General features: G+C 39.3%; 1 protein-coding gene across 9 annotated transcripts in view; it reads right to left on the bottom strand.

The window, feature by feature from the left end:
* Positions 1-398: 398 nt before the first annotated feature.
* The window catches only part of INO80D (INO80 complex subunit D), a 73849-nt gene continuing 48838 nt past the window's right edge, over positions 399-25409 (bottom strand). For all 9 annotated transcript variants that reach the window (XM_058707709.1, XM_058707730.1, XM_058707700.1 and 6 more), the window contains 5 exons: positions 22416-22525; positions 20439-20572; positions 14578-14795; positions 13730-13887; positions 399-12609 (listed from right to left, as the gene is read on the bottom strand). In XM_058707709.1, the coding sequence (XP_058563692.1) occupies positions 11444-12609; positions 13730-13887; positions 14578-14795; positions 20439-20572; positions 22416-22525 (1786 nt within the window). In that variant the 3' untranslated portion in view covers positions 399-11443. The remainder of the gene's footprint in view (positions 12610-13729; positions 13888-14577; positions 14796-20438; positions 20573-22415; positions 22526-25409) is intronic.

The raw sequence follows: 25409 nt of genomic DNA, 5'->3' as shown, positions 1-25409 counted from the left end.
GCATATTAAAAAAAATAAAAGAATGTTTCTTCAAGTTTTTTGTTTTTTTTTTTAAACTTTTGGTTATACAGCATGAAGTTCTTCTTATACTTGTGAAGCTATGAAAATGAAGAGAGAAGGGGCTTCTGATTAAATGAAATAGAAATGCAACTTCTGGTTGCATTTCAAGGTCAGATACCACGTTAAACTCACTTAGGCTTTAACGGATCTATAGTTACTACGAATATTAATCGTTGTTGGTCTAACCATAAAGAACCATGAGTACATCTCCCTGGAGTTCTTGATAAAATACATTAAAATGATTACTCTACTTAAATAACAAAGGGGGGAATATGTGTGCCCTGGATTTGCAGCTTCTATGTATATCCAGGCAAAGGAAATTATACCCAAAACAAGGCTACTTCACAGCAAGATTTATTAATACATCCAAAAGAAAGAAAGAAAAATCATTTTGTCACACTATATACAGATAATACATACAGTGTTTTATACACATATTACATCAGTTTTTACACAAGAAAAATATACATAAAAATGTAAACTTTTGTATACAAAAACCCTTAAACAAATTAAACAAGGACCAGATAACAAAAGGAGACCAATCCATTATTATTTCATCAAATTTTTAAAACAGTAATACAGTACATTCATTGAGATATATATGGAAAATGTGAGCCATCTCTTCATGTTTAAAGGGAAATTACAAACCAAAAGCCCATCGCCTCCCAAAATGTGGTTCCCACCCCACCCCCCCAGCAATACCATACTCAATGCCATAGATACGCTTTTCCGTTAGAACTGGGCAGCAGGGGGATGGGGGTGGGGGGGTGGGGCTCTTACCCAAACCTGCCAACCTCCTCATCTTGCTCCTATAGTCTGTGCAGAAACGAGTGGCCCCTTAGCTTTTGTGCATATAACTAAGCTTCTAGCCACTATTCATGCAAATAGAGAGAAGATTCTCAGTTTGTAAGTTCCCTTTAAGCAGCTTTTTTTTTTTTTTTTTTGTAAATAGTTTTAATGTATGGCCTGTTAAACATACTTGTGTGCCAAGGTGAATGAGAACACTGAAAAAGAAGGGCTTTGAGAACCGCTAGTCCTTGCTACCGTGCAGTTACTTGGTAAGAAGAGATTTTACAACTGTGCAACCTGTCACTTACTGGATTCAAAGATGTTACCACCTCACCTCTGATTTCCCACTGCAACTTGGTTTCAATTCACACCTCAGGACTCCAGTTAGTACCCTACAATTGCCAAGAGGCTTTCTGTTAAAGGCTGCTTCTGATATCAAGTTCCAGCTAAACTATTCCATGAAATCCCTCAAACCCCAACCTCTCTGTTTTAGTGTTCAGGGGAACTCTCAATCCACTGTTTTTTGTTTTTGTGTTTTTTGTAACGTCTTACAATGGAGGATTGTCCATCTATGTTTATGTTCCTCTCTCTGTGAGGTCTTGAAATGTAATCTGCTGCCAACTCATCACAAAATAAAATATTCAACGTTTTTTTCCTTAATAGTCTGTCATTCGGCGTGTCAAATTGATATACTAATGAAAACACCTGAAGTTGTGGGGAATAAGAAATCTATGGCAAGTGCATGCAGACTTGGAGCTCTTTTAAAAAGAAAAAAAAAATGTCTGGGAAGACCTTTTAAGTAAATAAATGCAAAACATGCTCAAGACAGCTTCAGGAGCGCTGCCTTCCCTCGAAGTTGAATTTTGAACAAGGCAGAATAACAATTAGGTGATATAATTCCCTGCAGCTAGAGAGTAGTTAACTTCCCCCCCAGGCAAAATGATCTCAGTGATCATTACTTATTAATGAAAGGAAGAGGCAGACTGGTGAATTAAGTTGGTCCAGAAGATGGTGGATGACATACACTAATGGAAATGTTAGGATTGCTTTATAACTGAAATAAACAGGCTGGTTTGTGGTACATCTCCATTTCAGAGAGAGGAAAAATGCACAAGATTCCTCAAGTGAATCTCCAGCGCTCTCTCTCTTTCTCCTATGGGACAGATGGCATTTTAAAAAATGACAGTCTCCCTTTCAGTTAAAAAAAAAAAAAAAAGTAACAATAAAAAGGAAAAGGAAGATAAATAAATAATGTGTGGATGTCTTTAGATGAGACTTTTAAATGTTCTTTTAAATAATTTTCGATAATGTATTTTAAATCATTACATACAACTGCCACTGCAGTGACAATATTCCAGTAGGGGCAGCATTTTGCTAAATGTAAAAGATTGCCATTTAAAACTCATACATATACATGTGTATATACAGTATATCAACACTATTTATATACATATATATCTGGAAAGCAACATTTCATTGCCTTTGAATATCTATATATCCACTCCCACAATATATGAGACATACTGTGTGAGTATATACGAAAGTATATGTACACATGCTCCAACATGTATATATACACTTTTGTCTGTGTGTGCATAAGAGCTTTAAAGGCACAATATATAGGGATGCAAGTGTTGTAGAGAGCTGCAGCAAAGTTAAAACAGAATGTCACCAACGTGAAAAAAAGTCAAGAGGAAATACAGCAAAACTCATTACGTAAGAATTCATTAAAGCAGTTTCGTCATGAGTAAAAGGAGTTAGAGAATTCAAGAGGCATATGCGTGACTTTGTACGCTTTCCATGAAAAATGAAAATGGCAAATTTGTGGCTAAAACACAAAGTAAACCAAATTTTTAAGTGACAAATTGATGACGGTAAATGAGAAAATAAACCTAACACTGTTATCAATTAATAAAATCATAATTATGTTCTTTGCCAATGTGAGTAAAATGTCCCAAAATTATCTAGGTAAAACTTTCAAATGCGTTTTGTTTGACTGTTGGTTTGCTCGTTTTTGAGACAAAGACGAATGCCCAATCCTCAAAACTACTCTAGAAACTATTACCAAAACTTACATCTTCTGGAAAATTTAAGAGCTTAAGATTTTTAAAAGAAACAACTGAGGAGTTAATGAAATATGCTTAAGCCAAATGCTTCTGGCTAGAAAGGCCATAATAAAGGGGGCGGGGGGGGGGGGGGAGTACCGAATGAAGTGTGATGAGAGACTGATTTAGAAGGCAGTGAAAGTCTACGGCCATACCACCCTGAATGCGCCCGATCTCGTCTGATCTCGGAAGCTAAGCAGGGTCGGGCCTGGTTAGTACTTGGATAGGAGAAGGCATGAAGGTGAAGAATAGTGGAACTGGAAAGTAAGAATAGTTCTAGCAGGAATTCACTTATAATAACCATGAACAAGACTATCATCCAAAGGACTTTCGTCTTAGGATGCACTGATAATGTACTCTAGACTGTCACCTCCTCTTGCTTACAGAATAACCCAGAGTTTTCCAGGGACGGATAATCTTGCTTCACAAAGGCTGTTCATCTATTACACACACACATTTAGGGAAATATATGTATATAGCTTTATCTATACACACACATATACATACGTGTATATATAGATTTATACAAATGTATAAATAAACATAATACTTTTCAATCTTTCCATTAACAAGGCAAGTTCACATTCAGCAAAGTGCCACCACATCCCATATACACATCTCTGTACAGATATACACAAAAGGGTCTATTTTCACCCTTCAATCAGGGGGAATTTATTCTAGCAAATCCCATTAACCAGTAACTGAAGGGAGGAGTGGCACCGAAACCAACCCCCTTCTTTCATTTGCATGCATATGTACAAGAAATATGCAGATTTTTTTTTTTTTAATCCATAAAGCAAGAGTGAATGAAACTGGGAGATGCAGAAATACAACTATAAAAGGAACGACACGTAAAGCTCTCCTAGGCCTTGACTATACCTAAGATGAATGAGGCTTCAAAGAGAACTACAAATTCAGGTGTAGTATCAGGGGTTGTTTTGACATATTTCAAAGTACATGATTTTTTTTTAATATTAAATATAAATGTGATTGGAGCACTTAATAACAACTCTAGTTTGGGCTATCTGAGACCATCAGATACTCCAGTAATTAATGTATAGCAAAATGACAAAACTCAAACTATAGGAATGTATCTTTTTTAAGTTTCCTATGAATCAGGTAAAAGTCAAGGGTAGCATAATTTTTCCTGTAACCAAAATACGGGGGCCGGGGGCACACTCACTTCATAAGAGCACAAATGAGTAAAAAAAAAAAAAAAAAAAAAAAAAAAAAAAAATTTGATTTTTGGAGATAACTAAAATCATCCCAGCTTTGAAATATGCATGGTGAAATGATCCCACCAACTCTTTCAACAAAGCAGTCCCTTCAAAAAATGGCATTCTTTAAAAAGAGCCTATACTTTCCTTAACTTTACCAAGAAAAGATGTTCAAGATTTTCTAACTCAGAATATGAAGAGATCTATTATTAACATTAAAAAAAGGTTCAACGGATCTGGTCCCATCACCCCAGTAGATAAACACAGCTCACGTCTGGGTTTGCATCTCTCTCTCTCTCTCTCTCTCTCTCTCTCTCTCTCTCTCTCTAATTTTTAAGCTCAAAGGTGAGAGGCTGGTCTTAGAACCTGCTGTTTCTCACGTCATTTTAAAAACATAGCGTAATATATAAGTTAATCAAAAGTTAAAAGAAAATGCACATGATATCAGAGATAGCCTTTTAACGTAAGATAGCATAATGAAGAATTTGGTGTATTTATACTACAGAGACAATGAGAAAATAACTCTGATAGCCCCCTCTAAATAGTCATATTTCTACAATACATTCTGTTACCTTCCTCTATTTTCACCTAAGCACACATTCACCTCTCCCACACACGTGCCCCCCCAATGTATATTTTTGCATGTGTGTAAAAACACAGACAGAGACATGCACACGAGTAATTTAATTCTATTTTTAAGTCACAGTGGGAATTCCTTAGTGAGGAGGGATAAAAAGTTCCTGAATAAGACACTGAGAACATCTAGATTTATTATTTTCTCTATTTTACTTCCCAACTTACAGAATAAACTGTAAATTAAAGAATAAATCCATAGGAAATAAAGGAGGTCTTAAAAACTTCAGTTTACAAATTCCAGCTACAGTAGTTGGGAGCTTTGCTTGATCTATGTATTTCTATTTACCCTGTAACTAAGCTTCTAGCCATCTGAAGTGTAAACCACAGATCAGTTACTAAAGAAACACGACGCCCAACAGTTCTATGAGCAGTAATAAATGGTCTAAAGGTGTTCTACATTTTGAGGCCCCAGGATATCCTTTTATTTTATATATCTGCAAGGTAGCAAAGGATAGCTATACACCTTGACACGGCAGAGATCCAGTGTAAAAAGGTGCTTCACTAGTTTGTTTTGTCAAAAAAAAAAAAAAAAAAAAAAAAAAGCTCATATATAATTTTTTAAGCTATTAAAACACATAGGCAACATAATTCATTACACTCAATACAGCTTTAGTATAAAACTTATAATTTATGAGGTGATGTTAATAGTATAAATTAATATACCTTTTCTCTTAAAATCTACAATAAGTATTCTGAAAGCTCATCGGGGAAGGAAACTTTTTAAATAAAACTTTTAAAGCTGTGCGTGGTGGGAAAGGACTGTTTGCTGAAGCGGAGGAGAGCCTGAAGGAGAAAAGGAAGAGTCCTACGCAAGACACGGCGGGCTATGAAACCAAATGTTTTCTCTTTCTTGCGCTCTCTTCAATGGTGAGTCACCTTTAGTTTCTTTTAAAACTATTTTCTTATTTTAAAAACTGCCCTAATTTCCACAAGGAATCCCTGAGACATACTCAACACTGTACAGCGAAAAGAACGATCACTGTGCCGAGGAACTGATTCCAACCCTTCTGAGCAGATGAAGACAATGTTCCAAGCACCAGATTTCCTGTCACTTGCAGGCTAATCTGCTGGAGCCCTCTGGGCCCGAACCAGGCAGGGTGGAGTCCTTTCAGGGCAAATCAGTCTAGTCCCCGAGCAAAAGCAATGGTGTGGCGTTTAGCTGCACTGGAACCTTCCGCACTGCATCCTGACATTTTTTCCAAGGGGAACTTTGGGTGCATCTAGAGCTTACTTCAGTGGTCCCCAGCTTAAACACACAAGTAAGAACAAACGAACAAGTGCAAGAGGCGGCTTCTAGTTCTCTCAGGCCACGATCAGGACAGATCAGGCCGTACGTGTGCATACTTGAGAACTGGGGGCAGGCGGAGGCAGGCAGGCAGGAGGGAAGAGGGGAGGAAAGCTGGGCTGCCCTACAGAGCTTACCAAGAATTAGAAAGCTTTTCTCTTGCAACATTTCTTTTTCAGACTCAACTTTAGATCACCAAAAAACTCCGCCACTCAAAGTAGTCAGACATTCCCAAGACTTGGGAACCTAGTTTATGGTCAAGAAAGTCACACCAAATTTGCTCTCTCTCCGAAATGCCACGTGTCCTTTATTGGCTCTGTTGATCACAGTGCAGAGAGGGGAAAGCTGACAGAAATCAGAGGTGAAAGGAATGAGAATTTTTGCTATTGAGAAATGAGGCTAAGTCGGCCCCGCAATTTTTGCATTAATGACACTGGCTACTAGGAGACAGAATTATTCACTTGTGTTTTAGGTTTTCTTTCCTAATTCACTAGTCAGGGGGAAATGCTTAACAGATACCCAAATATGTTCTTTCACTGGTACTTTATGTCAAATTTTTTGAAAGATAGCATTTAAAATGTCACTTTAATCTACTAAACATGGATTCTTGTTCCCTCCAGAGTATGATATTGGAACGCTTATAAGGCTCAAGATATTAAGAAGTCATTAAACTGTTTTACCTTTCTATAGAATGCCAGTGAAGATTCCATATTTTCAATGTATTGCGAGAGGGGGGGAAAAAATCTATGTTCTATCACATGTATACTTCTACCTCCCACCTCACCCCCAAGAAATGTATTTCTCATCGGGAAAAAAAATCCTTGGAGTGATGTAGGTGTTAGTGATGGTTTAAAAGATACAGATGAAGGCTGTTCAGTATGACTACATTTTCTTTTAAGGAATCCTTTAAACTGCCTCATTCAACTGCCGAGTTCTGTTGACCATTTAGAAGACCACTGGATCAGATTGCTCCACATAAAACAGATTAAAAACACAACTTAGTAGAATGTTAAAAGGCTAAAAAGAAAGAGGTTGAAGAACCTGAAAACTAGCTACCTAAAAAAAATTCTTCAAATGCAGTCGAAACTGATTAAATAATTAGTGTTATCAATATCTTCATCTTTTTGCAATACCAGTCCACAACAACCTACCGAACTAACTCGGAGAAAGGGCGACCGCCTCATACAAACACTGCTGATGCAGCCCCAGAACCCCTCGCAAGGGGGCAGGAAGGACGACAAACGTAAGGGCGCAAGTTACAACGAACTGAATGGAAGGGGGTGTGCTTGGTTGGCTCAGTCGGTAGAATATGCGACTTGTGTTCTCAGGGTTGTGAGTTCGCGCCCCATGTTGGGTGTGGAGCCTACTTAAAACACAAAAAACTGAATGGTATATTGGTCAATAGAAACAGAAATTCTTTCACCTAAGAAGAAAGCTTACAGATCGGGCACGTATCACAGACACCATTTCCTTCCAAATCAAAGCACTGTCTTTGCCTCTGGGTTGCGATGGTGGCCTGAGAACGAGCTCTGATAAGGAATAGCTTTTAGTGTTAGTCACAGAAAGTGAGGAGGCTTAGCTCGCAGTTGAGACATTGGGCTTATCGAAGAAATAAATGGGCTTATTGAAGAAATAAATCTTATAAATATTTGGCAAAGATAAAGTATTAGCTTTCTTTAGCCTGACACCACTCAAGACAGTAACTACAATCTTAAGGAAAAGAAAACAAAGAAACACATCTTCCAACTTTATCTCCATACCTACTATTTGCTTCTTATGAAATTATAATCTTTTCATGGAGGGACACTAGACACACCGCACTGCCTGCCAGCATGAAATTGCTCAGGAAGTCACTTATAAAGCAGTTCTATCTCACGTGGTAGGTTACTAGAGGGGGAAAAAAAAAATCCTTCACCATATAAGCTTTGTGATGATAATTACAAAATTTTTCCATTGCATAGTCTGTCATTTGGTGGGTTAAGTGTAATTGCTATTTACTATTGTGAATTGTTACTAGCTACATAACCTATGCAGATGTGCAAATTACTAAGCCATTTTTACAGAGAAAAAAACAATGTCTTAAGTACTTTAATTAAAATAATATTAACAATTATGTAGAGAGAGTAAAGGAGAGAAAACACATCTTTTCTTCGGATGCTATAGATCACAGCCAGTGAGTATCATTCGTTAGAATGGACTTCAGATTCTCAGAGCACAGAATGTATCCATTAACTGCAGCAACTCTGTAAATTAAATCACATTAACACAATCTAACTGGCCTTTATAAATGGTCCCAAAGAACTGCAGAAATAGAGTGACCCTTCTCTGCCACTATTTCTGATGAGTTTCACCCTAGAATAAAAAGCTAGCTTCCACCTAATTAGGACCTTACATACAATCTGTTTTTGATTCCAGTATTGCCTTATTATAGTATAGTGTAAGTGCTATTTAAAAGACACTAATTTTCCTGTTTCTGGAGGAAAAGACAATTCATTCCTTCCTCTACACATTAACAGCAAACCTACTACTGATAGACGAGAATTGCTCTGTATCAGCTAAAAGAAAAACGTAACAGGTGTCTCTGGGTTCACAGATGTTCTTCTGTCTTCCAAAAAGGGACTCGCAAGAAACCGCAAGGGCAAAGCAAATTGCAAGCTTGGATATTTGTTTTGCAGTAGATGAAATGAGAGGACAAATTTGTTTTTTGCTAATTCCTCAAACCTACACTGGTACTTTCTACGGGTGCCCTTTCTTCAGCTATCACTGTGGGCGTCTAAACAAAAATGAATTTACTCAAAAGTTTTTGGTGTGAAGCTGTAACTGGCAACATTCCTGATCATTTCGTGCCTCCTTATTAGAAAGCAGGAAAGGGCTTTTAAATGCACACAAAACAGAAAATTGCGAACAATAAAATGTGCAACTTACTGCAAACTCAGTTTTGATAACTGAAGAATTTTAAGCAGCTACCACGAGGGACAAATAGCCAGAAAAGTTCAAACCGACTCCCCATGACTTTCCCTTTGCTGTCAAAGAAGGGGGCCGATAAGATAGTGTCCTGCTCTGGTACAACCTTGGATTAGTACACGATGGAGACTAGACCAAATTGCTGGGAATGGACAGTTATCCGGCGAGGATTAGAATGGGAGGCGAAACGACTGGAGCAAACTAAATGACACTTCTGAGCAGAGGTAACTACTCATCATCATTTCATTACAGTACATTAAAATAAAAAAGCTTACTAACATAGGTTCACAGGTGAGAAATATTCAAATTATCTGCTCTCACCGTTCAGAATAGAAATTTATGGTGATACCAAATATAATTTTGCTTTGTGACATAATTTATAATTTAGAAATTTCTCAATCTGCAAAAAAGGCAAAGCTATTAAAAAATAAATCTTCCAATTATCATGATTAAAAAAAAACTAAATATATTACAAACATATTTTTGGCCCACAAAAAGAAACTTCAATAAATACAAAATAGGGCGTATAATGATTTCATACAGTCATGGGACATTTCCCCTCCATAACCTCAGGCGCATGGCATCTGCATAATGCCTGCTGATCACCATCATTCCTTTAAAAAGCAGAGAAAGAAAAGCTTTCAAAAGAAGGGAACTGGTTAGAATTAGCATGGCATAAAGAGAATACATATAGGAAGTAGGAAAATACATCCAAATCTTTACCTATTGAAAAGGAATTCAGATCAAATATTCCCTGACCAATGAATTATTATATCACATCATTAATAGATATGTTCTCTCTACTCATCTTTTAAAATATATATATGTAAATTAGACTAGACTCAGGTATAAATAGCCAATGGTATCTCAGGGGATGGTGAAACTTCTCAGCCAAAGCAGAAGAGTACAGATGACTTTAAAATCTAGTTCCACCCTTGGGAAGGGGGCAGGGGAGAAGGCAGGTAAAAAGAAACCTCACATATTCATTTCCATAGTCACCAACTTACTAAACTACCCAATATAATTTTCAACCCTAAAATCTCGGTACTTTAAAAAAATTTCTGCAACTTAAATCTAGGTACTTAAATTGTTTTAAAAGTACCAACAGGGTAGGTAAAATTTAGGTCTAATTTCCATATTCTGCTTTGAAAGAAACTTTAAAATGTGTATCCTTCAGATATTACACGTCACTTCACAACTGGTACATTGATTCTACAAGTGTCTTCAACATTTTACAACTCTTACCAAAGAATCACTACTGTAAACATGAAAAATTCAAAAGTAAAAGATGGACCAAGGAGTTCGGAGACTCCATCTTTCCAAACGTATCTGACCTAGCCTGCTTTTCACATCAAAATATGGTCTTTAATTACATCTCGTGAATGTATTCCATGAGAGAGGATGGAGAAACAAACACCTGTCTAAAAAGGCAAAATAACCACCAGACCTCAGAATCTCAGCAACCCTGCAGTCACTCCATGCTTTTTGTGACATCCCCACGGCCCTGACATGAATTCAGCTTCTCGTGTTCTTGGATAACTTAGCGGAAGAGGGTTGTACAATTCACATCACCAGACCACCACCCTCTCTATTTGGGAAACTTCGTTAATTTGGTGGGAAAGGATGACCAACCTTATTAGGGTTGTGAGACGTGGGAAAGGAGAAGTAAGAGCCTTATTATACTTGTTAGGAAAGAAAAAAAAACAGAAAGAAAGAAAGAAAGAAAAAGAACAACAACGGGACAGCTGCTTCCTGCCCTGCACAAAAACACACACATGGGCGCACACACACACACACACACACACACACACACAGGCGGTCAAAAGACTAATAATGTTTTTCTTTTTAATTGAACATGATCACAATTAGGAATGGAATCCTGGCCTCGTGCGGTGTTTAGCAGTTGGTGCTAAGTCAGAGCCTTGATCTGTCCCTACACACCATTTGCTGTCTCTTACACAGGAACTCGATGAACAGGACCATTCTATCTAGAACCACCTCTGTAAAGACCTGGTAATAGAATGGAAAGCATTGATCTGAATACTAGGAAATAGTAAAGGGCACTGGTAATCTGAGGTATCTTCCACTTCTAGGACTTGCTGCTAAAAATCAATTCTATCCAGTCACTGTGCTGAGCCACTAAGGAAACCACTGGGGTAAGAGTGAACCCGCCGGGAGGGAATGAGCACCAGTGCAAAGGAGCACATGTGAACACTGAAGCGAGGTCCACTGCAGGGTTACTTGTTTAACTGGAAAAAGGAGTTCCCCTCTAGTCCCCATCTGTTATTTTTAAAATCTTCTTTAGGAAAAGGGGAAAGGGATGATCAACAGGAAACAAAGATAGAAAACACCAGGTTCCCCACCTGCCTGCAAACACACAGACACGCTCAGTTAGGGGAGGTAAAGGGAGAAGATGCATTATTGGTACTTGTAGCTGTGGCACCTGTTACCGTGAAGCCTGTAGGAGGGGCTATAGAGCTGTGGCTGGGCTGCAGGTCCTTAGGAATGCCACTGTGAGAACTCAGCTGGTGGCCGAAGGCTGCGCTGAACTGAGGGAGTTGCTGCTTGGGAGAGGTGGAGGCCATGAGTTCAGCAGAAGGCCCCATGCCACTGAAGCTGGTCTGCGGTAACCCCGGAAGCACGCTGGAGCTGCTGGGGGTCACAGTGGCGAAGGCAGGCTGTGTGGTCTCTGAGTTCGAAGTGGTGGGTGGCGTGGATAGGGAAGTGGAAAGAAGATGTCCATCTGCGCCAAGAAGGTTGCTAAATGGAGAGGGATCTCCAAGGTTGACAGGGAGATTGCCCCAGTGAGTTCTGGGGTTCACGACTCCTCCAAGTGGCACCTCGAGTTGGGTTGGGAGCAAGTGCTGCGCCATGATGGGCATCTCTGCTGAAAAGGTAGCTGCCATATTATCACCAGAGTAAGATGTTGTGTGGGGAGAGGTGATATGGTCACTGTAGGGAGACGGCACGTGCTCACTATCATAATGGCTTCCATGGGGCGAGGAGTGTGAATGATCACTGCTGTATTGCTGTCGTGAGGTGATTAGGTCATCTGCCTTGCTCAGCAGCTGGGCAGGATGTGGCCTCTGGGAGGCATGGCTGCCATCATGTAGTCCATGAAACTGTCCTGGGAAGGCTCTCTCCCCAAGTGCACTCTGGCTGATCAGAGTGGCAGAAGTAAGGCCGACGTTGGCTGGGGCAGAGAACTGCCCTTGGATCTGCCCTGCCAGGGGTGTAGGTGGGTTAGACAAGGTAGCAGAACGGAGCAGGTTCTCATCCAGCTCTAGACTAGAAAAATTATCATGTACTATGCGCCCATTCAGTAGCTCCCCTAGGTCTGTGTTTACTTCTCGGCTCAAGGACTGAATTCCTGAAGCTCCAGTACCTGTGGAGAACACCCCTATTCCTCTCTCTGACAGCTCCTGGACTGGCACACCATCTGACTGGGTAAGTACCCCAATGGTACTCAGGCACTCAAGAGAAGTGACAGCCTGCAAGGCCCGCTCAAGTTCCTCGGCCTCTTCGGTAGTTGGAAGAAGGTCTCCGTTCTTTCCTGAGCAAAACAAAAGCCGTCAAGAGAATCAGCAGAGTCGTTACGTATGCCACACCACAAAAATCCTCCATTGGAATTATCTGTAACAGTATTCTATTAAAGAGAGGCCCCACGGAAAAGGGAAGCTTCCAGGGACTACTAGACTGGAAAGAAAGAGTGAAAGAGTAATCTGCAGGGCAGGCCTGAGAGGTCAAGCTGTCCTGCAGCCTGTATCTTCAGTTTACTTACAGCAGTGTCTAAACCCAGCTGGCCAAAGCGTTAAATTCGTAAGGATTCTTCTAAGCATTACCGACTTAAAATGCATGGTGGCCGTCTGATTACACATGTTTTTACCTGAAGTTATGTCAAAATCATTACAACAGAAAATATATCATATTGGTTCAGACTGGAGACAAAAAGCCATGCAAGAGTCCCCTCGGTGCTTCTGCTCCTGAACTCTCTCCTCCAGCAGGAGGGTGGCCGTAGAAGACGGGAAAAGAGAGAGGCGGCGCAACTGGGAGCTGAGCACTCACTCGTACTCAGTCCTCTCCAAAACGCTTCTGTGTGTTTCCCGCTAGTCCTGCTCCCCTCATGCCAGTTTTCGAGAGGAAAGCCTGGGGGCTGCCACTGACTTCGTCTCCAACATTAAACATCTCTACAGTTAGGAACTTGACTAGTCACCAGAAAAATATCCAGTTTTTAATGGTGAAAGAAACTTTCTAAGGGCATAAAAGGTTTTCCCTGAAAGCACCACAGAACTGGTGCGATTAAAGCAAACTTCGTTTTAGAAAAGTGCGCTTCAACTCAAGTACAGGATGGGGTACTGGAATAGGACGAGTTCTAAAAGGCTTCAGTAAACTCAAGTTTAAGATGTTTTTGTTGAAAAATAGAGTAAAATGACTCATTTGAAAGGGACAAAGTTAACAACCTAACAGTTGAATGATCAACCTACTAAGCCTATTAATTTGGCTAGTTGGACAAACCGCACTCCTTACCTTCTGAAAGGGTAAAATCGGTTTAGCAGGGTTGCATTTTCTAATTACGGTGGAAGACACTATGTGTGAGGAGGAATACTTCACAAACACTATTTCCCTTTTTAAAAACTCATTCAGCCTTCTTGAATCAAAAAATTGAGCCATACCTTCAAAAAAATCAAAATCTTGTAAGTCATCAGGCAGCCGTGGCAGGACGTCTGAAAAGTCCTCCTGGTTCAATTCCAAGTCATGTGGAATGTCAGTGATCTCATTGGCAATGTCGTCCGGCAACTCATCAGCACTCAGCTCCGGCGTGGATGGGCTCCTGGGGAAGAGGACACAGTTGGCCCCATCACGCCCCTTATCCCTTCACACCGGTGCCCCCAAGACACGTTCGTCAAATGTGAAAATGGGAAATCCTAGCTTAAAATGTCTCCTTTTCCTACTTCCAGAAAAGGAAATTTACAAGCAAAAGGAAGACCTGACCATACTCAGTCACATAGCCCCAAAACCTTCACCCATGTAGGAAGAGAAGGCAACCATTTCGAGATAGCTTTACCTCACATTAGTAGAACAAATCACAATTTTGTGCATTGAGTGTGTCTTCATACTTTTTAGAATTTCAAGTCTAGTCAAATAGTAATTTTTAAAAAGTGAAATGGACAAATAAAACTGAAATGTCTAGCTGAAACAGAAGCCTCATTCGACTGGTCAAAATGCTTAACTCCTGCCAAAATCAGTAAGGTATCAGATTTCTGACGGAACATTTCTGTCGAAACATATATGGAATTTCTGCTAAAGCAGAAAAATCTGAGGGCAGACAATTAAATTCTCAATTTCAGCATCTGCTTTCTGTGTTACAGTCAAAAACTTTATTTCAGATCTCACCCAGTCAGATATTTGGTAAAAATTACATTGAAGACTACAAGGTCTAGGCTCGTCTATCGAATGGCTTCGGGGGCCGAGCTGCAACGCTACAGAGATGATGCTAGGTGTTGTGAGAACCATCACTGACCGGATCTGAGCGGTCTCCACTGGCAGTGAGACGCTGGTGGGCATGCTGAGGTTCCCTTGGGGGACTGCAGGGGGAATGGGTTTTTGGGGTCGACGAGGTCCACGCCGTCTCTTCTTCTTGTGTTTTTTGGTAAGTGCAGGAGGCTTGGTTTTTTTCCTGGGTTTCCTCTGCTGCTGGTGCTGAACTTTACGGGAGCTATCTCCTCTCAAGAAATTATCCTTTGAAATGAACAAATGGGTATTTTTAAACTGAGAATGTTTGGGAAAAGCCTAAGAGCTATCTGAAAAAATTACTCCCATCTCTTAACATTCTATAGAATGCCTAAAACATACTGTATACCTACAGCAAATATAACCATAAGTAAATGAGTAAAGAATTCATTTTTTTAAATTAATTCAAATTAATCCAAATCAATATATACAGTTCACCCCACATTTAAGGACACTGTGAGATTTTGGCAGGCCGACAGGGAGGTGTGGGTGGGTAGAAGGAATAGGGGGAAAAAAAAAAAAAAGACACTGTGATAGGTGTTGTAGTGTTTAAAAAAAAAACACAACAAACCAGAATGAATGCAATGTAATTGCATTCTCAAAAGAACTTACTTTTTCATGGAAAGAACAAGAATATAAGTATACATAAAATACAGTACAGAGAAAATAGGGCAATAATGGCATAAATACCTTCCATGCATGTACAAAAGGAAAATCAATTACTTTTAGTTTTGTGGGATTAAAAGATAAGTAGGATTTTAAGTCACTGGGGTAAGGGGAAGATCATTCTATAGTAATGACACTCACAAGACAAAAAGAACAGCAAATAATTGGGTATGACTGGTGCTCGGGGTATGGTGTAATGGAGGATGGAATATAAAAAGTAAGCTGTAAAGAAGTTGAGGACCAGATCACGTACGACTTTGATTACCATGTTCAGGATTTTCAGCTTCATTTTATAGGCAATGGGAAATGATTTTTGATGAAAGGAGTAACATAACTTGACAAATGCTTTAAAGGGATTCACTACGCTGGCAGCAATGAAACAGACAAGGCAAGAGAATGGAGGCATTATTTCCAATCAGAGGGCCATTTCAACAGTCAATACAAGATAAATGGCTACGGGCAATGTGAGTGGGAATGGAAAAGCAAGGCTCTGTAGGGACAGAATTCTCAAGATGTGACAGCTCCTTGGATGAAGGGAAGAACACTCTAACACGTCTCTCTAGGGTTTCTAGGTTGGGAGACTGTTAGATGATACCATTAGTTGGAACAGAGCACACAGCAGAATATGGACTCAGAAGAGAAGTTAAGGAATTCAGCTTGGCTCCCATATAATTTGAGGTACGAAGATGTCCCAGGAGATAGAGGAGGAAATGGTATGAGGGATGAAGAAAGGGATGGAGATGTAGCCTCAGAAATCGTGACACCGTAAAAGCCCTTCAAGTAATTTACATGGACCAGAGAGACAAGGTAAAGAGAGAAGACAAAGGGACCGCAGCTTTATATAACTGCTGCTACTCACTTGAGTGAACAAGGTAAGAACCAGCAAGGAGGAACAAGAGATTAACAATATAACCAGCTTTCTTCATCGGCCACCCTTCAATCTGAATACTGCATTTCATCAGTTCCAAGGTACATTTTAGTATTTCTGCAACTGGGCTGCAACTGCTGTTGGCCCGGTGATGGTCATTACAGTTGGCATGGTCTATGTACGTGCGAGGGTGACAGCAGTTCTTTGTACCGTCACTGTTTGACCCAAGGCATGTGCATTGTTGGTTTCACACGAAGAGGGAAAACTGTTGTGTGTACAAAAGCACGAAGAGTAGCTGAGGGCATAAAACTGTCATTAGTGAAGCAGATACTCATTGAAGAGCTGACCGCAATTCCTTTTTTTTTTTTTTTTTTGCAAAGCAACAACCAAATGAGAAAGGAAAATAACCACAAAGTAGACAAAGCTGTATCAAAGATGATGATGTAGAAACTACCTCCTTTTCTATCTCAAGTAATTCAGTTGAAACCAGGAGTACTAGAGAAAATAAAAATCTATGTCTAACTAAGTCTAAAGAAGCTATTTTGATACATATAAAACAAAAATTGTAAAAGGGGCGCCTGTGGCTCAGTCAGTTAAGCATCCAACTCTTGATTTCCGCTCAGGTGACAATCTCAGTCATGAGATCAAGCCCCACATCGGACTCTGTGCTGAGCATGAAGCCTGATTGGAATTCTCGCTCCGTCCCTCCTCTGCTCACGTACTCTCTCACTCTCTCTCTCTCTAAAATAAATAAATAAACTTAAAAACAAAAAAAACCCAAAAATTTCAAGTGGTAAGAAGTGCACTGTGCAGCATTTTTAAATTTCTTGGTGGTATACAAAATGGTGATTTTTACAACTGAAAGTATAAATCCAGGAAATCTAAAAGAAGTTTAAAACTAGCTACATACTTAAATCTAAACACAATTACAGGGGTTCCTGGGTGGCTCAGTCGGTTAAGCATCCAACTTCAGCTCAGGTCATGATCTCACGGTTCATGAGTTTAAGCCCCGCGTCGGGCTCTGTGCCGACAGCTCAGAGCCTGGAGCCTGCTTCAGATTCTGTGTCTCCCTCTTTTCTCTGCCTCTCTCTCTCTCAAAAATAAACATTTAAAAAAAATCTTTAAAAACAATTACAGACTAAAGTCACAAATGTACAAATTTATAAAACAAACAAAAAAAACAAAGAAAGGCTGTTTCCTATCCTCTAATAGTCCTTTTTAGCTCAATACTTTAGGTCTACTTTTATCGTATCCATCATTTAATTCAACAAATAGTAACTAAGCAACCACCAGTACCCACCAGGATGTGCTAGGCATCCATCCAGGCTTTCCCTCTAGGACCAGCAGAGACGTTAAGCAGGAGAGTCTGTCCAGCTCAAGATACACTAGTCCTACTCATAAGACACTCCAGCACCACCTGGTTCTAGTTCTAGGTGTGTGTCTTATTCTCCTAAGCTTGTGCAGCCCGGCAATATTCTTGGTAATGTGCCAGGCAGTCCCCACGGAACTGCTCCAGAATGAGGCCCTGCCATGCTCTTGGTAGTCCCCCACGAAGCTCCCCCACAGAGGTGGCGCCCCTATGCCTTAGCGGCTTTCCTAATGCCAACTGTTCACTGCCTCCACTATTTGCAAACACTCTTCACTCTCAACTTTCTCACTGCCTCATTCTACTTCCATGCCAGGATGCTGCATTTACCATCTGCTGTCTGGTCTCATAGCCATTGAATAACATGTTCTGTGTGACAGCCTGGATGTCCTGTAGCTTCAGCTCCTACCAATGACTGTCCTGTCCAGCGCTTGAGTCTAATTCTGAATCTCAACCTCTCCTGGCCATGCGTCTAACTATCCAACAATCACTTATTGAGCACCTTTGTTCTAAGCACTGGGGATACGGCAATGGACAAAAAACGTTCCTGCCTTTGTAAATGTTATGTTCTAGTAAAAGGATACTGACAATAAATAAAATAGTAAGTAATACAATGAGACAGACATAAATGTTAGGAAGAAAAATAAGGTAGAGTCTGAGGATAAAAAGTGACTGAGCAGAGAGGAAGTAAAAGGCTTCTTTGATGATGTGACATTTGATCAGAAACCCGAATGAAATGAAGGAGAGAGGCATGTAGAAACCAAGGAAAAGAACATCCTAGGAAAAGAGAAAAAAAACAAGTGCAAGGCCCACGAGGTGAGAGCATACTTCAAGGGTTGAAGAAACAGCAAGAAGGCCAATGTTGCTGAAACTCTGGAAGTAAGGAGAGGGTACAAGATGAAGCTGGAAAAATTACAAGGGCCAGATCAGGAAGTCTCACAGGCCGTGATAAGAATGTTAGATTTGAAAAAAAAAAAAAAAAAAATGTTAGATTTGATTGTGGATGTGCTGGAAAGCCATTGGAAGGTTTTGACCAGGGAACTAAAGTGTTCACAAGTGCATTCTCTAAAAGGCCTCTAGGGGCGTCTGGGTGGCTCAATGGGTCAGTTAAGTGACTCTGGCTCAGGTCATGATCTCATGGCTCGTGAGTTCGAACACCGTGTCAGGCTCTGCGCTGACAGCTCGGAGCCGTGAGCCTGCTTTGGATTCTATGTCTCATTCTCTCTCTGCCCTTCCCCTGCTTGTGCTCTGTCTCTCAAAAATAAATAAATGCAAAAAATAAAAAAAAAATTTTTTTTAAATAATAAAAGGCTTTTATAAGACATTCTGGAAAATGTGAAATTACAGGGACAGGAAAACATCAGTGGAGATACTTAGGGGTAGACTACAGAGGGGTAGCACAAGAGAATTTGGGGGGATTGACAGCAGATCTTGATTATGGTGGCAGTTCTATAACCGGATGGATGCACTGTCAATCTCACAGCATTGTGCACCAGAGAGTGGATTTCACTGCACATAAACTCAAAGGAAGTGGGACACACACAGCCTACTCGGACTGCTGTGTGAACAGGACATCTGGGTGCAGATAAGAAGGGGGCAATAAGAAGGAGACCAATTAGGAGACTATTACAATAATCCAGACCAATTCGAGAGCAGAATGGTAGCAGTGGAGTTGGCAAAACGTGTCCAGATTCAAGACAGTTTGAAAGCAGAGCCAAGAGATCTGCATAGGTTTTATCACCCAGTATTAAGTCTCTGACTGGGGGACTGATGGGGTACAAACGCTGCTATACTCAGACGTAATCTTTAACTTACAACAGTCCTTGTGACACATTTAGCTGGTGGCAACACAGGATCATAGCCTTAGACTATGAGGTCCTGGTCCAATGGCCATTCAGTTACCCTGCTGCTCCCCTGAAACTGTAAAATGCTTGCAGAAGGAAAGAATTGTCTTACTCAGCTTTTTCACACATATACCTTGCATACTACCTTGCAAATAGCAGAACTCAGCAAGTATCTAGGTAAAAGTAATAAAAATGCACTTTTTAAAAATAATGATGTAATTCAGATAGTCCACTAATTCAGACTTACCTCTCCTTCCAAATTACTCTGAATTAATTAGGGCTTATGATACTAGCATTAACAGAAGCAATAGTTAAGTTCAACAGAATTATAGAAAGGGTTGGCTTTTGGCCGAAATCTTATCAAATATCCAAGACATTCACAGAATTGAATATAAAAAAGCAAAAATCTAAAGAAATGGGGTGAAGAAAGCTTGAAAAATCTGTTAAGTGTAAGAAAATGTACCTTAAGGCAAAGAGAGGTATAGAATAAGGATAGATAATAAACAAAATAACTATATGTTAGTAACTACTAAATACCTTCTAGAATAGTTTTTTTTTTTAACTTATTTTTAATTTATTTTTTGAGAGAGAGACTGGGTGCATGTGACTGGCCCACCCAGGCACCCCTAGGACAGGTTTTTTTTAATTTTTTTTTTTAATGAGGCTATGAAGGGACACCTGGGTGGCTCCGTCAGTTAAGGATCCAACTTTTGATTTTGGCTCAGGTCATGATCTCACAGTTCATAAGATTAAGTCCCACAGTGGACTCTGTGCTGACAACAGGGAGCCTGCTTCAGATTGTCTTTCTGCCCCTCCCCTGCTGAAGCTCATTTTCTCTCTCTCTCAAAATAAATAAATAAGCATTATTAAAAAAAAAAACAAACACCCACTCTTTAAAAACAATAAAAATTTAAAAATGAAGCTATGAAATTTACTCAATGGGTCATGACAAGTATGTTTACACATTATATATTACATTATATTACATTACATTATATGATATGATATGATATATGAGATTTTATATATTTACATACAGTTTGTACCAAGTCACAAAATATTTTCTACTGTGGACTGCTATCCAAAGTTTGAAAGTCTCTGCTGCCGAAAATAAAATCTGAACTCACCATTTTTTTGGCATGTTCTTCACACAGAGGGGTCTGGTGTGTAATGTCAAACACAGGCACAGAGCACTGCTGTCCGTCTGCAAACTTGGCCGTGCAACTTGAGAAAAGCTGCTGAGAGCGGTTCAAGAGGATATCTGTGTTTTTCAAAGTTAAGAATGTAATACACTGAAACTCAAATTGCTTTTTAAAATTTGTATATAAAATCTGCTTCTTCCCTTATGTTTAGCAAGTAATACATTTTCTTATCTATAAAAGCTAAAGAAGGAACCCACCAACTGATGTGGGAAAATGGTAATTGTTGAATCTATCAGAAGATAAAAGAGTCTGTTTTGCTAAAGGGCTCCTAATAGGTGTCTCTTTAGTAGCCTTTCTGATTTTTGTTATTTGGAAAAAGGAGGGTCGTTTAAGTCTTCACACACTATTAAAAGTTGCACTATAATGGTAAAAAAAACAAAAACAAAAACAAAAAACTTTAAGGAAAACTTTTTGTATACAATCCTCAGTAAGAATGGGGCACCTGGGTAACTCAGTCGGTTAGTGTCCCAACTTCAGCTCAGGTCATGATTTCCTGGTTCATGAGTTCCAGCCCTGCGGCCGGCTCTGTGTTGACAGCTCAGAGTGTTGACAGCTCAGAGTGTGGAACCTGCTTCAGATTCTGTCTCAGTCTACCACTGCCCCTCCCCCGCTCACCCTCTGTCTCTCTCTCTCTCTCAAATACAAATATTCTTTAAAAAGAATAAAAATTTTAATTATATTTTAATTCTAAAAAACTCATCGATCCAAATTTGGATTTTTCATTTAGCATTTCCAACACAAAACTCAAACTTACAACTTATGAAAACTTACTTTTAGATCAAAGCCATACCATTAAAATTGGAACATCAGTTTTATTTATTTATTTTTTTAATAATGCTTTTACTTTTATTCTTGAGAGAGACAGCGTGAATTGGGGAGAGGCAGAGAGAGAGGGAGACACAGAATCCAAAACAGGCTCCAGGCTCTGAGCTGTCAGCACAGAGCCTGACGTGGGGCTTGAATTCGGGAATGGTGGGATCATGACATGAGCTGAAGTTGGATGCTTAACTGACTGAGCCACCCAGGTGCCCCAGAACATCAGTTTTATATCATAAACATTTTTAAGCATCCAAACTTTTAGCCCCTGGCTACATATTCTAAGACTTATTTTATACCTATCAAGAAAGTACCCTTCTGTTTTTCCTTTTTGCTTTTATAGTTAAGGCGATTTATAAAACTACATAGAAAGTGATGCTGAAAAAGTGAAAATTTAATCCCAAGAACAGAAAGGAAGGCAAAAAGTCAAAGACAATAAAGAACAAGTAACTGCTACTGTATAATTTTTTAAATGCTACTCAATTTTAGATGTTTAATAAAACTGAAAATAGTAAGACTTCATAACCAGCCTGAATGAAACCCTTTTACCACAGGTTTCCTTCTAGTATATTTTGTCTTAATGTATCTTTTTTCCCAGTCAGTGAAGTTCATCCTTCCTTCATTTCAAATCAGCACTGTACCCAACACAAATAGCAAACTATTCCCAGAGCAAAAGGCACACTGTAAAACTGTATAACTTTCTTGGAAGATTAAAAACAGTTTTTGAATAATATGATTTGATTTTTCCATCAATTGAGTGTTATATATAGTTGCTTCTTACAAGCTACTTAAGAGGCACCACAAGAACCAGAATTCTGTTAACAAAATTTAATCAAGTGCCCGCCACTGGAATAATCTGCTACTTGCCATCAATTTTGCCAATTTTGATGTAATTCTTGAAAAAGAATCACAATGATGTAAGCAGAAAAAAAGTATCCAGAAGACATCATGAAAATTAGAAGTTATATAAAAATTATTCTGAACATCAAATAGTTATGATTTCAAAAGTCATTCACGTGGCTTAAGAATGAAATATGAACCCGAATGAGTTCATACTTTTCAATGCCCACTCAATTAAGAGGATACGTTGGAAACAATGTCTGGTGAATGGAAGGGCTTTGTTAGGGCACTGTTCACCCTTCACGGTTCCACTGCATGCTGCTGGTTCCACCTCCCTCAACTTGGTCCGGCTTATGCTAAGGAAGGAAAAACACATTAATTTTTAAAAAATGCGTTAGGAATCCAGGGCAACTTTTCAACACTATGCTAGCAGAGTGTAACACCAACATTTTACTTTTCCACATTCATTAAATGAAAGGTAAATATGAGTTGCAATGACCAGTTCCAATATTTCCCTAATTTACCGACAAAAGAAATAATTATAAATGATTTCCACTATGTCTGGGTTTTTTTCTTTCTTAAGTGACATTTTGGTTCCTTTTACTTCACAAAGAGGCAACAAGTAGACAAAAGTGATCAAGAACATGAGACTACATTAATCGGGTCTAATTCTGAATCTCAGCCCTAACTCTTACTAGCTGTGTGACCTTGGGCAAGTTACTTAGCCTCGCTTAAGTCTCAACTTCCTCACCTATAAAGTGGAGACAGAGTACCTTTAGTGGACAGGTAAGCACCAAGATACAACACATCCAAAATACTTATGATAAGTAGCAGATGGTAGGATACCTAGTAAACAGTCCATGGCTGTTAGTTGCTGGTATTATTATCATCATCAGATTTGGGTCATGTCGAGCTGCTGAACAGTAAATGTGCAAAAAACTTGATCTATGATGTGAGGAAAGGGATAATGATATGCAGAAATGATTGATTTGCCCTCATCTTCCAAAATGAACTCACTTTGGATATATTCTTTTAACTTTTATAGTATGTGCAACTCCATCTTTCATTAAATGTTATCTCCACTTGGCACATTCAATGTTTCAATGTTTAAATCTTGTTTTTAAATTTACGAATAGGCAATGTGTTCACATGGTTCCAGAAAAACCAAACAATAAAAACCAAGCAGTGGAGAGTCTCCTTTCTCCCCTTGTCCCAATTTGCAAGTTCCTACTCCCTCTATAGTTAGTATTCATTTTATTAGTTTCTGGATCTTTCCATAGTTTTACACAAACATAAAAAAAATAAAAATAGGGGCGCCTGGGTGGCTCAGTCGGTTAAGCGTCCGACTTCGGCTCAGGTCATGACCTCACGGTCCGTGAGTTCGAGCCCCACATCAGGCTCTGTGCTGACCGCTCAGAGCCTGGAGCCTGTTTCAGATTCTGTGTCTCCCTCTCTCTCTGCCCCTCCCCTGTTCATGCTCTGTCTCTCTCTGTCTCAAAAATAAATAAACGTTTAAAAAAAAAAATTTTTTTTTAAATAATAAAAAATAAAAATAAAAATATCCAAATTCTCAGAAGTACAAAACGACCCTGTTTGATTCTATAAAGCGTCACAAACTAGTAGGCTTTTACGCACGTCTGAGCGTAGAAAAACAATCTACGTAATACACTGAATCACAAGTCAGGCGTCAAAAACAAAATATCTTTTGAATTGTTTGTTTCTATACCTAAGGATTTTGATGGAATGGCTTACGCTAATTAGAAGGTCATACAGAACCAAAATTACATATGAATTTATAGCAAATCTAAACAACATTTCTATTATAACTTTCATATAAATAGTAACTGCAAACAGATAACTGTGGGCTGCCAGAGAAGTTGCTTTAATTGAGAGTTCTGTAAGATTTGTCAGAATCACAAGAGTGGGGAAGTGGGCCATTAACTTCAGCTCTGTAAAAAGGATACACAATTTCAAATAAAGGAATCTTTACTATTTTGGCAGCTTAGCCCAAATTCTCTTGGTCTAGATTTAAATAGCAGGTAGTTCTCTATGCTGCATGGATAATTTTTGTAGAACACTTTTTAATAATTCACTCAGCCATCTACCAAACCTAGGGTAGAGCACATTCCCTCGTTTTCTTTATCCTACACTTCAAAAGGAACCACCGGGTTTCATTTTTTTTAAATTGCTGATCTATGTCTTAAAACAAACAGCAAAATAAAGTCAGTATAAATAAACTCAAAGTCAGAATTTCAATATACCCCTGGATAATTAAGGTAAAAATGCCTGACATTAGATCTATTTTATTATCCAGATAATCCCAACAAAACAAAGGGAGAATTACCAAAACATTTTGATGTTTTTATTTATTTTTTATTTTACTTTTTATTTTTTAAAATTTATATCCACGTTAGTTAGCATACAGTGCAACAATGATTTCAGGATTAGTGCCCCTTACCCATTTAGCCCACCCCCCCCCAACAACCCCTGCAGTAACCCTCAGTTTGTTCTCCATATTTATGAGTCTCTTCTGTTGTGTCCCCCTCCCTGTTGTTTTTTTTTTATCTTTTTAAATGTTTTTATTTATTGTTGAGACAGAGAGAGAGAGCATGAGCAAGGGAGGAGCACAGAGAGAGGAAGACACAGAATCCAAAGCAGGCTCCAGGCTCTGAGCTGTCAGCGCAGAGCTCGACGTGGGGCTCAAACTCACGGACTGTGAGATCATGACCTGAGCTGAAGTTGGATGCCCAACTGACTGAGCCACCCAGGCGCCCCTACTGCCTGTTTTTATATTATTTTTGTTTCCTTCCCTTACGTTCATCTGTTTTGTCTCTTAAAGTCCTCATATGAGTGAAGTCATATGATTTTTGCCTTTCTCTGACTAGTTTCACTTAGCATAATACCCTCCAGTTCCATCCACGTAGCTGCAAATGGCAAGATTTCATTCTTTTTGATTGCCGAGTAATACTCCATTGTATATATATCCCACATCTTCTTTATCCATTCATCCATCGATGGACATTTGGGCTCTTTCCATACTTTGGCTATTGTTGATAATGCTGCTATAAACATGGAGGTGCATGTGTCCCTTCGAAACAGCACATCTGTATCCGTGAATAAATAAATGCCTTAGTAGTGCAACTGCCGGGTCATAGGGTAGTTCCATTTTTAGTTTTTTGAGGAACCCCCATACTGTTTTCCAGAGTGGTTGCACCAGCTTGCATTCCCATTGATGTTTTT

Source organism: Neofelis nebulosa, chromosome 2 (genome assembly GCF_028018385.1).
Source record: "Neofelis nebulosa isolate mNeoNeb1 chromosome 2, mNeoNeb1.pri, whole genome shotgun sequence".
Lineage (NCBI taxonomy): Eukaryota > Metazoa > Chordata > Mammalia > Carnivora > Felidae > Neofelis > Neofelis nebulosa.
Note: the sequence above shows the minus strand (reverse complement) of the source record. Positions and strands in the feature narration are given on the sequence as shown.